Raw genomic sequence first — 14,092 nt, forward strand, 5'->3', positions numbered from 1 at the left:
ATTGTCACAATTTCAATAGGTGTTAGATCCAGCAGCTCTTACTGACTTCACTGGATGGTGTGAAGCATTATGCATTTTGGCAAATTGGAGGTTTATTTAGGAGCCTAACTTCTGGCACCAGCTTTTGAAAATCTTGGCCAAGGTTCCCACATAATGTTAACACAGTCACACCGTATGTCTCAGTATTGTGCGAGATCTACACATCCAGCACTCTGCTAAGCTGCAAATTTAATAAGACAAGTGAAAAAAAGAGAAAAGCTTACATATGTGCGGTGTTGCACACAGTGTGTATTTGCTTTTATTTGAGAAAGATTAACCTTAATTTACCACCTCCTGATTACATTTGGATACAAATAAAAGGTGAGGGAATAAAAGGCATCTTTGTAGATCATCTGGGATCAGGACTTAGTCTAAGGTGATTATTGTCAAATCAAGCTCACACAGAGGGCACTGGAAAAACTTTAAGTAACTACTGAATTCATTCTTTAAAAGTTTTGTGCCACAGACTTTATACAGCAGTTGAATAGAAAAGCCCTTAGGACTTCCAGTTCTGTTTCTATTGTGGGTTTTTTTCTTTGTTTTGTTTTGTTCTGTTTACTTTTCATTTCCTAACCTGTATATTTGTATCAAGTTATCATTCACGGCAGTGAAGGCCTAAGAAACCTCAGAAGAATAAATTATATGGTGAATAAGTTTCTTGCAGGATTCTTATCTAGCAGTACTAATTTTACTTATTTCATGTGATTCATTTTTCTTGATGTCAGCTATCTGGAGGAAAAGCATCAAATCTGAGCTAGTTGTTTAGACTTCTCTATCAGAAAGAAAAAGACACCTTCTCTGTGCAGTTCCCACACAACCAAGATAAGAATCTAGGGCAGGTGAGACGAACCCCACCCTGTTGCAAAAGCAGAAGATGCTGAGAGAACACAGTGATGGTGTTGTACTTTTATGGATCCAGATTCTCATGTAGTCCACGTGAAACAACCCTGCCAACCTGCTCCTGTGACATTTGCTAGAAATGCAAATCTCTTATTGTCTCCAGTGGGAGATGTCACATATCTGAGACGGCATCTGCTGCTGCTGCTGTGAATAAATGTCCTCTGTGAACTGGGCAGAGAACACCGATATCATTACCACGAGACAGGCAACAGGATGTGAACTGACATTTTCAGAGGTGAAAGGCTGCTCCACTCACACACTTGGCCATGCAGCCTTGACCATCATACATCCTATTGATTGCTACGAAAGGAAGCACAAGCCTACAGGAACTGTTCTGCAACCATGGGTGGACACAGCTTTAAACAGCTGCCTGAGGACTTTGCCAATGGGTGGCCAAAATGAAGTTTTCATTCCCTTGCTCCATCCGTCATGCCACAGTGAGTGATGCCTCTGGAAAGAGCTCCCGTGTCCAAGCATAACAGGGTCACACCTGCCCAGCTGTTCTTGGTGGTCATGCTGTCTTAGGATGGGATCCAAAGCCCGCTGAAATAATTGGAAAAGGCCCTGTTGACTCAAGCGGATCTTTGGATCAGACCCTTAGTCCTTGCTTCTACTAAATTAGCTGCGCAAGCTGGCAAAGATTTCCCTATATCCCTATATCATGCATGGTAGGGTTTGGGCCTTTGGGATTACTGTAACAATTTATAGTTCTATAGTGGTAGACATTTTAGCCTAGTGTTTTCTAGTAAGTGATGTCATTGCTCTCCTCTTCCTCTGTTAATGCATTTTTGGCAAAAATCTAGGACATCTTTAAGACCCATGGGGCTACTCCCATTTTTCACATAGAAATGGACTTCTGGGATTGAGCTGTGAATAGCTGAGCAATCAGCGAATTTCCAGAGGATGCAGACTGTAACTCAGAGTAGCGAGAGAGAACATGAACCACAGAAAATGCACATATAAAGGAAAATCAATGTCTAGTACATAGTAAGGGGGAAGAAAGTTATTGCATGATTGGGGAAGTGAAGAAATGAACTTGTTTCTCATACTATTTAGAATAAATTGATGCAAAATTTTGATCCAAAGGCAGTTAAAGCATGTGTGTTTCTTTCTATTAATTCCCACAAACTTTGGTTCAATCCCTGCAAAGATAAACATGCTTTTGATATCAGTAGGGTTTTGATGTCTGATTCTGGTATGAGTGGCAAAGACTGAGACCTTTGTTGTTCTAAAGGTAAGGGGAAATGGTCATTCCTGAAGTACTGCTCGTGTAGCAAGTGTGCGTGTGATTTGGTTTCTGTGTAGTTATTGTGCTGTCTGAATCATTTATCCTGTATTATGGTTTGTTTTATTTTTTTACCACAAAGTCTAAGATCAAAATTTTCCTCATGCAAAAGTTTTGGATAATGCCAAACCTTACATAGTGGAACAAATCCTAACTGCAAGCCTTTAACTGGCACCATAGATTGAACATGTGTCAAACTGGAGATGTGGGAATGTGAACTAAAGTCTCCTCTGTTGAAATTAGGCACAAAGGAGGACTGTAGAGCAACTGCACCACAAATCTTAACTTTCTCCCGGCAGACTACAAAGGCGTTATTTAACCACATTTCTTTCTTCACAGACTATGTTATGGCTCCACCTGGCAGGAAACGCAGGGATTACTTAGTTAAAAGTAGTGTTAAAAAAGAAGCATCAACAGTTTATATGTAAAAGTATGTCACCAACTGGAACAGTGTTTCCAGTTTGTCTTTTTATGATCCAGTATTTGTACTGCCCCATTAACACATCTAGATGCCTCTGAATTCGAAAGAAGCTTTCTCAGACTCAGCTTAGAGGCTAAGTGTAAAACAAGGGATGGGAAAGAGATACAAACAGCCAGGGGAAGGAGAGCAGAGATAGGTGAGTGTGAGATGATGGGTCACCAACATGATTGGCCTTGCAAGTATGTTCCTGGGCTCACCCTGAAAGGCACAGAAGGGAAAAATTGGAAGGAGTTTGAGGAGGTAGGTTTGTGGGTAGTCTTCAGGCAAGATGTGTGAGAGCCAGCTTGCTTTGTGTAAGCCAGAGAAACAGCTGAATTGATTAGTTTGTCAGTATGGGTCAAATAGAGGTGGGAGCCAACCCCAGCAATAAATGAGTGACGCTGAGGAAGTGTCAGTGATCGCTGTAACAGTTGTCTGGACCAGAAGAGGATGAGACTGTGCTGCTCAAAGCCAGAGAAAAGGATGCTACAGCACCTGAGCCATGGGGCCGGGGCAAAAGTTTCAGCTATGTGGATGAGTAAGGAAAGTCACTTCTCAGAGATAATAAGCTACAGGGATCATCTGGGATCTGGAGAATATCCTTTTTTTAGAAAAAAAAAATAAACAGGAGGCATAGGAGGTGCAGCTCACTGAAAAGTTATAGCTTCTGATTGCGGGCCATATACAGGCAAAAGATAGACGTGGGTGTTTCAGTCTGGAAAAACGAACGTGGTTAAAGCATTTACTAGGGGCTTTCTGCCACAGTAACTCTGAGCGTATCTCCCAAGAGCGATCAAGCCATTAGTCTAACATCGGGCCATGCTGGTGGGGCTCTTGCCCAATTCTAGCTCACTGCACCAGCAGGGCAGAAACTCAGCCCCGGTAAGAGGAGCAGAAAGACAAAAAGCAGAAAAAGCGTGAGAAGATGCCGCACTTTAAATACTTGCGATTACTCCATACTAGCCACCGGAGGGCACTCTCAGACTTGCTGTTGAAAGTCCTTTCTACGTTAGTTTGTTCAGCATGTAGGAAATTTAACCGTCTGTTGGTACCTGTGCCTTCAAACGGAGAGCCAGACAGCATGACAGGGGTCTCCTTCACTCCAGACTTGATATCCTCGTCTTTGTAAAATATCCAACGTGATATTTAATTCACATTTTACCCAACATCAAGCAGACAAACTCTCTTTCCTAATGCGGTCTTCCTTTGCTGAGTATCTTAGAGAAGCTGAAGTTCATATCCCCTCTAAGATTTAATTTATGTTAGCAAAATGTCTGACTGAGAAAGAAGAAAAGCCTATAGGAGTTTTTCTTTAAAGCTTGTATATATCTATAGGTAGGTGCAGGTATGGGCATATAACTAACAGGAACTTAATATTTATAATTCTGAGTTGTAGTGCAAATGAGTGAGATGAAACAAATTAACAAGTTTTGGGTGTTTTTAGAAGATAAAGGAGAATAGGTGGGAGCAGGATAAAGGAGAATGAAGGTGAATGGGAAGTGCTTTTGAGGAGAGGTAAAAATGAAAAGAGAAGAGGAAAGAGTGGAGAAATGAGGGGAAAAACATCCCTTTGAAGACTCAGAGGAGCACACACTGCCAGTGTGCTCCCCTGCTTTCAAAATAACACCAAGCTTTTTCAATTGTAAGTCAAATTACCAGCCATTGGCAAATGTGCTTTACAAACTGATATAGCTGATCCGGACCAGGTAGCTTTCCTACTACATGAAGAAACATGCAGATTACTTATATCCCTTTGCTCATATTCTTCTCATCTTGTTCTCTCTCTTTCATTCAGTGTCCAAGCAAAACCTATGATCCACTCATAAAGTCTACCAGAGACTTTCCTGATGAAGTCATTAGCTTTATTAAACGCCATCCACTGATGTACAAATCCGTTTACCCAGTGACGGGAGGACCAGTTTTCACTCGAATCAATGTGGACTATCGGCTGACGCAGATTGTGGTGGATCACGTCATGGCAGAGGATGGGCAATATGATGTTATTTTCCTAGGAACAGGTATGAGAGAGGAATTCCACTATCATTCTGCACAAACCACATCCTTTAAGAACATTTTTTACTCCGATAGGTTCTGAATAAACCTGTTGATTGATATCTTTTTCCTACACATGCAGCTTTGGGAAGCATTTAAGTTGCTCCTGATTCTGTGCCAGGACTTCATGCAAATGCTAAGATTAGATTAATTTGTCAGCTCAAGAAATGGCTAGTATTGGGATTTTAATGCCTCCTGGTCCCTAGGTGATAAACCAGTTAAGGGTCAGATTACCTGGACTTTCTTACCCTTTGACTACTGTTCACTACTTGTCTTTACACTACATGGTTGTCCAGCTCCAATTCCTGCTGGCAGCACATCTATAACCAATTAAAAGAAAAAAAATTAACCTTAAAAACTTGAAGGAGTACTTCCTGTTATCAGTAGTGACATGGTGCTTCAGCATTAAATCTCATGTGACATTGAACAGCTAAGAAAGATTTAAAATTGGGCCTAAGGCAACAATTCCACTTAAATACTTTTAAAGATATTACTTAGCAATGTGAATAGCTCCAAACAAGAGGACCAGAATTGAGCAGAGAGGTTAAACTACTCTGTCAGGGAAGAAACCTGCTTTGCAGTTTTTCTGTCGATAATTATGTATCTCTTTACATTTTTATGATAGTTATATGCCTTAAGGAAAAAGTCTAGTTTTACCATAGTAATTAAATTTAGAATCACTGGATGAATCACGCAACAGCATGGTATGCTAATAAATATTAACATACCTATTCATAACATTTCTGAAGTAATAATCTACAGTCTTACTCCACTGGAATTTCTTGTTCTTAACCCACAATTTGAAGTTCTCTCACTAGTAATAGGTCTTATAAAGCACTTCTTGCTTTACTAAGAAGGTCATTGCCATTATCTGCATCTCACAGCAGGTGAAACTAAGGTACAGGGAGGTGAAAAGGTTTATCCAAGGGCAGTGGATGAGCCCCTGACATGAGCTGCAGAGAAACTAAGGTTTCTGTTTGAATCCTACCGCAATGCTAAATTTCATGTCATATAGTGTAGTTTGATAGGTATGGATATTCTGAGGTGGTCTGGGGAAAGGAGTGAATTGTTACAGAGCATCGCCTCTTAAAAAGTGTGGGTTGTCTCAGCCTTCAAGAGTTCCCCAGCTGCGTTATCACACACATGAGTGCAGAGGTAGTCTCTCTTGTGGACCATTTATGTCTTTCAGCTCAATCTCTCTCACTACTCTTGTTTTCCAAAAAAAAAGATGGTGTGAGAGTCCCTCTATGATCCCCACAAGTCAAGTACAGTGGTGTCAGAGAGAAAAGCACAGTTTCATAAAAAAGAACATTAAAGTGCTATTTGCTCCCCTGCTGCCTGAGAAGGTTAGGCATAAGTTTTAGCAGTGGTGGTGGAAAATACTTGTTGCTTTCTGAATGTCATCTTTCATATAGTCAAAAGAGAAGGAAAGGGAACACATTCCCAACTGTGAGATGCCTAGGATTTGGGAGTACTCACTCAAACTTACTTTTCTTCTGATAATAGTGAGAAAAAATAATTTAAAACTTAGCTGTCTGAAAAGATGAGTTCACTGGTTAAAATGTACAAAATGTTCTTTTAGTGGCTTGTGGTGGTTTGACCCTGGCTGGACACCAAGTGCCCACGAAAGCTGCTCTATCACTCTCCCCCTTCAGCTGGACAGGGGAGAGAAAATATAATGAAAGGCTCCTGGGTCTAGATCCTAGGGAGACATCACTCACTAATTACCATCACAGGCAAAACAGACTCAACTTGGGGAAAATTAACTTAATTTATTACCAATCGACTGGAGTAGGATAATGAGAAATAAACCCAAATCTTAAAACACCTTCATCCCACCCCTCCCTTCTTTTTGGGCACAGGCTCACTCCCAAATTTTCTACCTACCCCCCTCCAGCAGCACAGGGGGATGGGGAATGGGGGGTTGGGGTCGGTTCCTCACACCTTGTCTCCGCCGCTCCTTCCTCCTCAGGGGCAGGACTCCTCACCTGTCCCCTGCTCCACTGTGGGGTCCCTCCCACGGGAGACAGTCCTCCATGAACTGCTCCACCGTGGGTCCCTTCCCATGGGCTACAGTCCTTCAGGCACAGACTGCTCCAGCGTGGGTCCCCCGCAGGGTCACAAGTCCTGCCAGCAAACCTGCTCCAGCGTGGGCTCCTCTCTCCACGGGGCCACAGGTCCTGCCAGGAGCCTGCTCCAGCGCGGGCTTCCCACGGGGTCACAGCCTCCTTCGGGCATCCCCCTGCTCCGGCGTGGGGTCCTCTCTCCCCGGGCTGCAGGTGGAGATCTGCTCCCCCGTGGACCTCCCTGGGCTGCAGGGGGACAGCCTGCCTCACCATGGTCTTCCCCACGGGCTGCAGGGGAATCTCTGCTCCGGCGCCTGGAGCATCTCCTCCCCCTCCTTCTGCACTGACCTGGGGGTCTGCGGGGCTGGTGCTCTCACATGTTCTGACTCCTCTCTCCAGCTGCAGTTTCTGTTGCACAGCAATGTTTTTCCCTTCTTAAATCTGTTCTCCCGGAGGCGCTACCACCATCGGTGATGGGCTCAGCCTTGGCCAGCGGCGGGTCCGTCTTGGAGCCGGCTGGCATTGGCTCTGTCGGACATGGGGGAAGCTTCTAGCAGCTTCTCACAGAAGCTGCAGCTTTTGCCCCCCCCAGCTACCAAAACCTTGCCACACAAATCCTATACATGGCTATAGAGGTTGCTTTCAGATGTTTGCTATCCTCCACTATAAAATTTGTCATAGGAATAAAATTATATTGAGAGACCAGCAACTAGAATCTTCCCAGTTTAACTGTTACTACCCAGCACGAATGTTAATTCTTGCAGGGTAAATGGTCGGGTTTAGGTGTCAAGGCCAGCATATACCATGCAGTCACTAGGTGGCACTCCATAATATGCAGAGATTTATTTATCTTCAGTGCCTTCCTTAGAAGTGAGTTTTCTTTTGCAGAAGCACATGTTTTTGTTCTACTTTATCCTCTAAACTCATCTTATGGAAAAAAAAAACTTGAAGATAAAATTTCAAATATTATATAGATAGACTGAATACAGATATACCAAATAACCCAGGAGATTTTGAACAGCAGCAGATCAGAAGCTTATTATATGTTTGAATGTATGCAACCAACTTGTACATAGGCAGGCTTTAGCAATTACATCAAATAAAGAAACAAAAAAAAGCTCTAATACATAAGGCAAACTGAAATACTTTTGGCTTTGATTGATAATATGACCTCCAGTAGTTTGGGAAAACAAGAATGAAAATCTGATTCTTTCCATTATAATGTATTATTTTTCATCATTTTGATGGTATGCATAGTGCTTGGGACTAAGCTGCACTGTGTCCTTTCCATGCTGCACATCCCACCAGCCAGCCCACCTCCCCTGAGCAGTTTTTAAGGGTTCTTTTTAAGGCCATTCAAGATTCACAAGTGTGTAATGGTCTGAGATGAAATGAGCAGCTATTTCTTTCACCAAGCAGGAATTCAGTTTAAAATTGATGAATAGGTTTAATTTTTAAAAAATTCTCTAGATAACTCCAAAGAAGTAATTTCTGTCACGATTAAGTTAAGATTTTGATGTTGAATGGAGATTTTGGTCAAAAATTTCCTTAAAATTAAAAGATAAATGAAAAAAGTGCATTGCTTAACTCCCCACATTAAAATGAAACCTACTTCGATTAAGGTGCTATACTGGATGAAAATTAATTCTATAAAAATGAGGAAATAATTTTCTGTCAATTTAGCCCCCTAAGCTGGATCTCTTTGGGGTCAGATGGGCCCCAATTCTGGCTCAAGGAAATGTGCCAAAACTTCTAGCTGGCAGCATGGACGTGCTTGTCTGTGTTTGTGTAGCAGGAGAGTTAGACCATCCCTGCCAGACACAGCCTGCAATTGTGTTGGCTCAGCCATACAGTAAAACCATAAATGTATGGTGTAGAGCTGTGTAGATAGCAATAGAGGCAGATAGGGATAGATATTTGAAGGCTACATCCTTGATGCATTAGCTTTGTCTTCAGGGGATGAAATGGAGTGGCACATATGTACTGAAACATAAGTGTGGGGTTTACATGATGAACATTTGTTTCAGACATAGGCACAGTCCTGAAAGTTGTGAGTATCCCAAAGGAGAAGTGGACTAAGGAGGAGGTGGTCCTGGAAGAGCTGCAGATATTCAAGGTAAGCATTAACAGTCACAACATCAATTAAATATTATTCAGGGGACTTTAAGGCCCAAACTGGCTTTGTCTGTCTGGTTGTTTGTTTACTGGAACTCATTCAGGTTTCCAGAGGGACACTATGTAAATTTTTAACTACTTTGGTATTCTTTGGGTAAGTCAATTGAAAAAAGTCCAGAACCAAACAGACCGTGATTTTTCAAAGCCATAGAAAGTCTCATTTATCCTTCCTTGTTGTAGTTTGAAATGTTATAAGCCCAAATTTTTTTATTAGAAGTATTTTCTTTTTAATGCCAATTTTTCTATTCTCTCAGGTTTGGGACTATTCTTAGTACAATTATAATTTTTTTAAAACAAACAAACAAAATTCCACAGATACAGAGAAATTCTTTAAAATAACAACTTTAGGAATTGAAAACATAAAGAAAATAAAACAAAGTTAGTTTTGATCATCCGTGTGTTTTAATTTATTGGTGAAGGCTGACTCAACTTTTTTGACCATTTTAATTTGGTTATTCTGGATGAGTGATAAAGAAGAAAAGTAACCGGACCCCTGCTAATACCAATGACTTCTTCATAAATAGAGCTTGTAAAAAGCCCAAACCTCCTTTCTGTTGTTCAGGCACAATTTCTGATTAACCTCATTGCTGGTGAGGGAGCTGATGTCAACATACCATTACAGTATGAAAACGGAGACCTGTGTCTTCCCTACTGATTTTCTTTTCCATTTAGTAGCTCCTTCTTCATTCTTTTCATTCTCATTTTGCTTTTTTCTCATTCTGTATAGCTCTTCTTCAGTTTTCACCTTGCTTTTTCATCAAATTTTATCTGCATCTGTGGCATTTTGATTACTTTCTCACACATCCTCTCTCCTATGTGCTGTATGAAGTTTTAGCCAGAATTTCTGCCCACACTAAATGAATTTGGGACTTAGAGACAGCATTTTCCAAATGTAAGGACAGCTTCTTTAATAATTATTTCAAAGATTATATTTCTCCGTATGCCTTTTGATATGTCATGTGTATGATGAAGCTTTGATTTAAAGGATCTCCATGTCTTCTTCCCACTGTCTTGGACACCAATTATAAATATCACCTTGAAAATTTCAAGATTACTGAGTGGCCTGCCAAGTAATCAGCAGTTTCAGTATGCGCACCAATTTGCTGCATTCTTAAAACATAACGTCAAGGGCAAATGTACCATATCATATTTAAAACAAAAAAAAGGTTATTTTTTTTTCCTGCTCAGCAGACATTCCTTCACATTTTTATTGGTGACATTTATAACTGTTACCTCTATGTTTTTGAATATAGAAAATTGAAGGGGTTGAAGGGCTGAAAAAACATCCCTTATTTCCTCAAAGTGCATTAACATTAAACAATAGGCTTAGATTAATCATCTTCTGTTACATGATAGATAATACTCTGAGCTTTGTCCTGTTCATACATCAGTCACTGGCAAAAAATTCGCTGTCTCTCATAGCAGTGAAATACATCCTGGTGTAGAGGATCTGCCTATGTATCCCTTAAATACCATCTAAGCCTTTCAAATAGTGCTTAATAAGAACTTAAGTTGATGTGAAGGCTCATTGCCAGTCTCCAGGATGGAATAGATCGTGAACTCTAAGAATTAAAGTCAGTTGCCTCATAAGCAGCAGGGAAAATTTATGGGAGGTATTTTTGGAAGCATAGATTTAGTGATTTCTGGTTTTTTGTTTTTAATACTTGTTTAAAACAAGCAAATGGATCTGTAATTTTATTTACTTTTTGTATGTTAAACTAATACACCTCACTAATTTGTTTTTCAGCACCCTTCATTTATCTCAACCATGGAGATTTCTCTGAAGCAGGTAATCACAAGCTCGCTTAATTACTGCGGGATATATGGTACACTGAACACTTAGCTTGTTATTTTCTGGTGATGCCTCTTACTTACTGGCCAAGCTTTCCATGGATGACTCTTAAAATGTATCTGGAAGGAAGGAGATATGTTTGAACTTGTTTGCCTGCCTAATTCACATTTGCTTACAAACAGTAATTTGTGTACCCAAGCTGGTAATTATTCACGGAAACAAATCTTTAGTCATACAGTAGTGGGATTTGTGAATGAAGTCAATTCACGTTCATTTTCTGGACACTAGAACTACCTGTCTCTTTACAATCTAGTAATAAATTATTATTACTATTATTGTTGTTATTTTATTAGTAGTCAAGAGAGATCAGGGCCTCACTGTGCTAAAATCTGAGTGCACACAGACTGAAAACCAGTCCCCCTCCTCTAAAACTGCAGCCTAGATCTGGGTGGTCCAACCCTGGCAGTCACGGGAGCCAGTCCCAGTTGGGAATCTCCCAGTGGGAAACGGTTTTATGGCAGCTCCGCGCTCTGTCATGGCTACGTGCACGTTCGGGAGGCAGCGTGACACCAGAGCCATCCCTCCCTGCCCCGCAGAAGTGGCCGGAGCGGCTCCGGCACAACACGCTTCCCTCACACGGGAGGGAGGAGGTATTTTGCTGTTCAGGCATGCACAGCACAGCTGGGTCCCATCTCCCCTGAAAAAAGGTGGCAGGCCAGCTGGAAGTACTGCATGAGCCAGCTCCGGCTCAACAGCAAGCTCTGGGACCACCCTTGTCTCAACAGGCGATCTCCTCGCACGTTGGGGAGAGGGGAGTAATATTATCCCCATCCTACCCAAGAAGCAGAAGCAGAAGATGAAGTTTTATTCACACATGGTCATCCCTAGTTCCCAGATTCTTGATATCACAGCTATCCAGCCACTTGTTTTTAAATGTGTTATTAAACCATTCTTTCCATGGTTTGCTGCCGATTTTTTACTACAGCACAAATCTAAAGGTGTAAGGTGTTACGTGCTGGTGTCTTTCCAGGACTGCAGTCCCCTTTTCTCTCTGCCATCTTGTCAGGGATGGATGGGGTCTGGCCAGTTCACACTGAGCCCTGAGAAACATTTTACAGTAAAGGAGGAATCCTCCCTCATCTTGTGAAATCTGGGACAAGGTTGAAAGTCTCCAAGTGTGGCACTGAAGAAGGGAACTTTTTAAATGGGCTACTTGGAGAACGCTCCTAATTCATTCGCTTTGCCTGATTTGCAGCAACAGTTGTACATTGGTTCCAGGGATGGATTGGTTCAGCTCTCTCTGCACAGATGTCACACGTATGGGAAGGCTTGTGCAGACTGCTGCCTTGCCAGAGACCCATACTGTGCCTGGGATGGAAGCTCGTGTTCCAGATATGCCCCCACTTCTAAAAGGTAAGAAAAAAAAATACAGCGTGCTGTAAAAGATCTTGCTGCCTGCAAGAATTTTAGAGGTTCCTAATCAGAACGTGTTGCCTTTTTACTTAGCATGTCATTTGCCTTAAAATTCGATCATGCTCTGGCCATGTTTCACATTTCTACTCGAAGAGCTGTGAAGACAACATAGCTTTGTTTAAGTGTGTGTGACAGTAACTCGGCTACTGCAGCTAACGTCATAAATCCATCATTTTCCTTTTTTATGCTGAATGCTTTAAGGCACAAGATGCTAAGATGGAGGTCCAGGTTGTGGTTAGCTCTGCCTGAGATGCAAGAGCCTCTCAAGCTTCTGACTTTTGCATAGAGCAGCACCGTAGTTATAAAGCGGAGTTTAACACAGTATCCCAGAGTGTTCAACAGTAAAATACATTTAATTCCCTGATCTAAACAAACAATTGCATTTGTGGTCTAGCCATAAGAGGGAGACAGAGATTTGAGTGCTGTGACTTGACTGCATCAGGAACAGTTTTTCCACAGTGAAAGAAGCTTCCTCTGAACTTTCTGTACCCAGCAGCTAGGACAGCAGCATGAATCTGCATGGAGGGAGAGCACACTGCAGGCTCTAGCAGTGCAGTTCCTAAGCTGCTGGATGTGTCTCGGAGTTTTTGGCTGATTTAGCCAGAGCTCTGAGCTCGCTCGTTGAGCCAGAGTCCTTCACAGCCTCTTCATTCCCCTTTGGACGAAGCCTTCCTGACAGTAATTCTTGCAGTGCGGTTGCAGTCTGATCTCAAGCTCTGGAAAGAGACTTTCTGCCTTAGGGGTTGCAGGGCTGGGACCTGAGCAATTAGACAAACCATTGAAGTTAATGACTCATAGGTTATCATGTCATGGTGTCAAGGAACTTTATGCATTTTCCCTCAAAGGCAAAGCAAACTAAACTCAGAGAAGCATAAATGAAAGGAGAAAAGCAAGTGTTCAGGCTCACTGCAAAGTTAGTGACACATGAGGCTTGCTGAAGTCTGAGGTGGGCTGGGACAGGGAGATTGATGGTCCGTGCTTTTTAACAGATGTGCAGTTTGGTGGGAAGGCCAAAAAGTCTGTGGCTTCAAAACAAAGGATGAGTGACCGGCCTTGGGAGTCCTCCAGTAGATCAGTTACTTGAATATTTTTCTTCTGTGCAGCAGCCTGTGCTTCCAGCATGTCTACAGCTTTTACCACAGCAGACAGCTCGGCCTCGGGAACCTGCTCGTCTGCCGAGGCTTTGCTCTGCACATAGGAGGTCCCGCTCCGGTTATCTTCAGTGTGGCTGTGAGGGAGGAACCAGTTCCTCCCTGGGTCTCCAATTCTTCTACTAAATAAAACAAAATACAAACTTTTTTTTGTAGCTCTTGGGAGATATATACAATCATCCACAGAGGAAGAGTTGGGGTTTTTTTTAATGCTATTACACTGAAATTACACTAAATCGCAGTGAGTTTAAGTAACACACCCAGAGATTAGCAGGCAAGTTAGTTGTGGAAGGGAGCAGACCATCTCAGACCATTGTCTCAAGCATTTTTTCTCTCCATAAGAAGAAAGATAGTCAGATTTGTCAAATTTTTGTTACCAAACTAAAACATATGCTATTCTCTTTTCATTTTAATGATTGGTTTACTAGTATTACCTTGGGCTGATCTGGAGCTCAATTTTGAATATCACCTGTTGAACCTCAGATGTTTTTCATGTCCTACAACATTAAGGATGGTTTTGGGTATTTCCAAGAAGTCCACCCCTTCAGGAGACCTGTGCCCCATGCTCCTAAAGCAGGTTTAGATGCTCTTTCTGTCACTATATTGCATGCTGCTTATGCTAGGCAGACTTTTTTCTCTTGCTTTTTCTCTTTCCCCTCTCAGTGGTTTTCCCGAATCACAGGGCCTTCTCTTGATGTC

The 14,092-nt window shown here is 42.0% G+C and overlaps 1 protein-coding gene across 1 annotated transcript in view; it reads left to right on the plus strand.

The window, feature by feature from the left end:
- SEMA3D (semaphorin 3D) overlaps positions 1 to 14,092 on the plus strand; it is a 147,442-nt gene that overhangs the window by 113,456 nt on the left and 19,894 nt on the right. The window contains 4 exon segments of the mRNA XM_069801680.1: positions 4,480 to 4,702; positions 8,830 to 8,918; positions 10,725 to 10,766; positions 12,025 to 12,182. Coding sequence (XP_069657781.1) covers positions 4,480 to 4,702; positions 8,830 to 8,918; positions 10,725 to 10,766; positions 12,025 to 12,182 — 512 coding nt within the window.

Source organism: Haliaeetus albicilla, chromosome 14 (assembly GCF_947461875.1).
Source record: "Haliaeetus albicilla chromosome 14, bHalAlb1.1, whole genome shotgun sequence".
NCBI lineage: Eukaryota > Metazoa > Chordata > Aves > Accipitriformes > Accipitridae > Haliaeetus > Haliaeetus albicilla.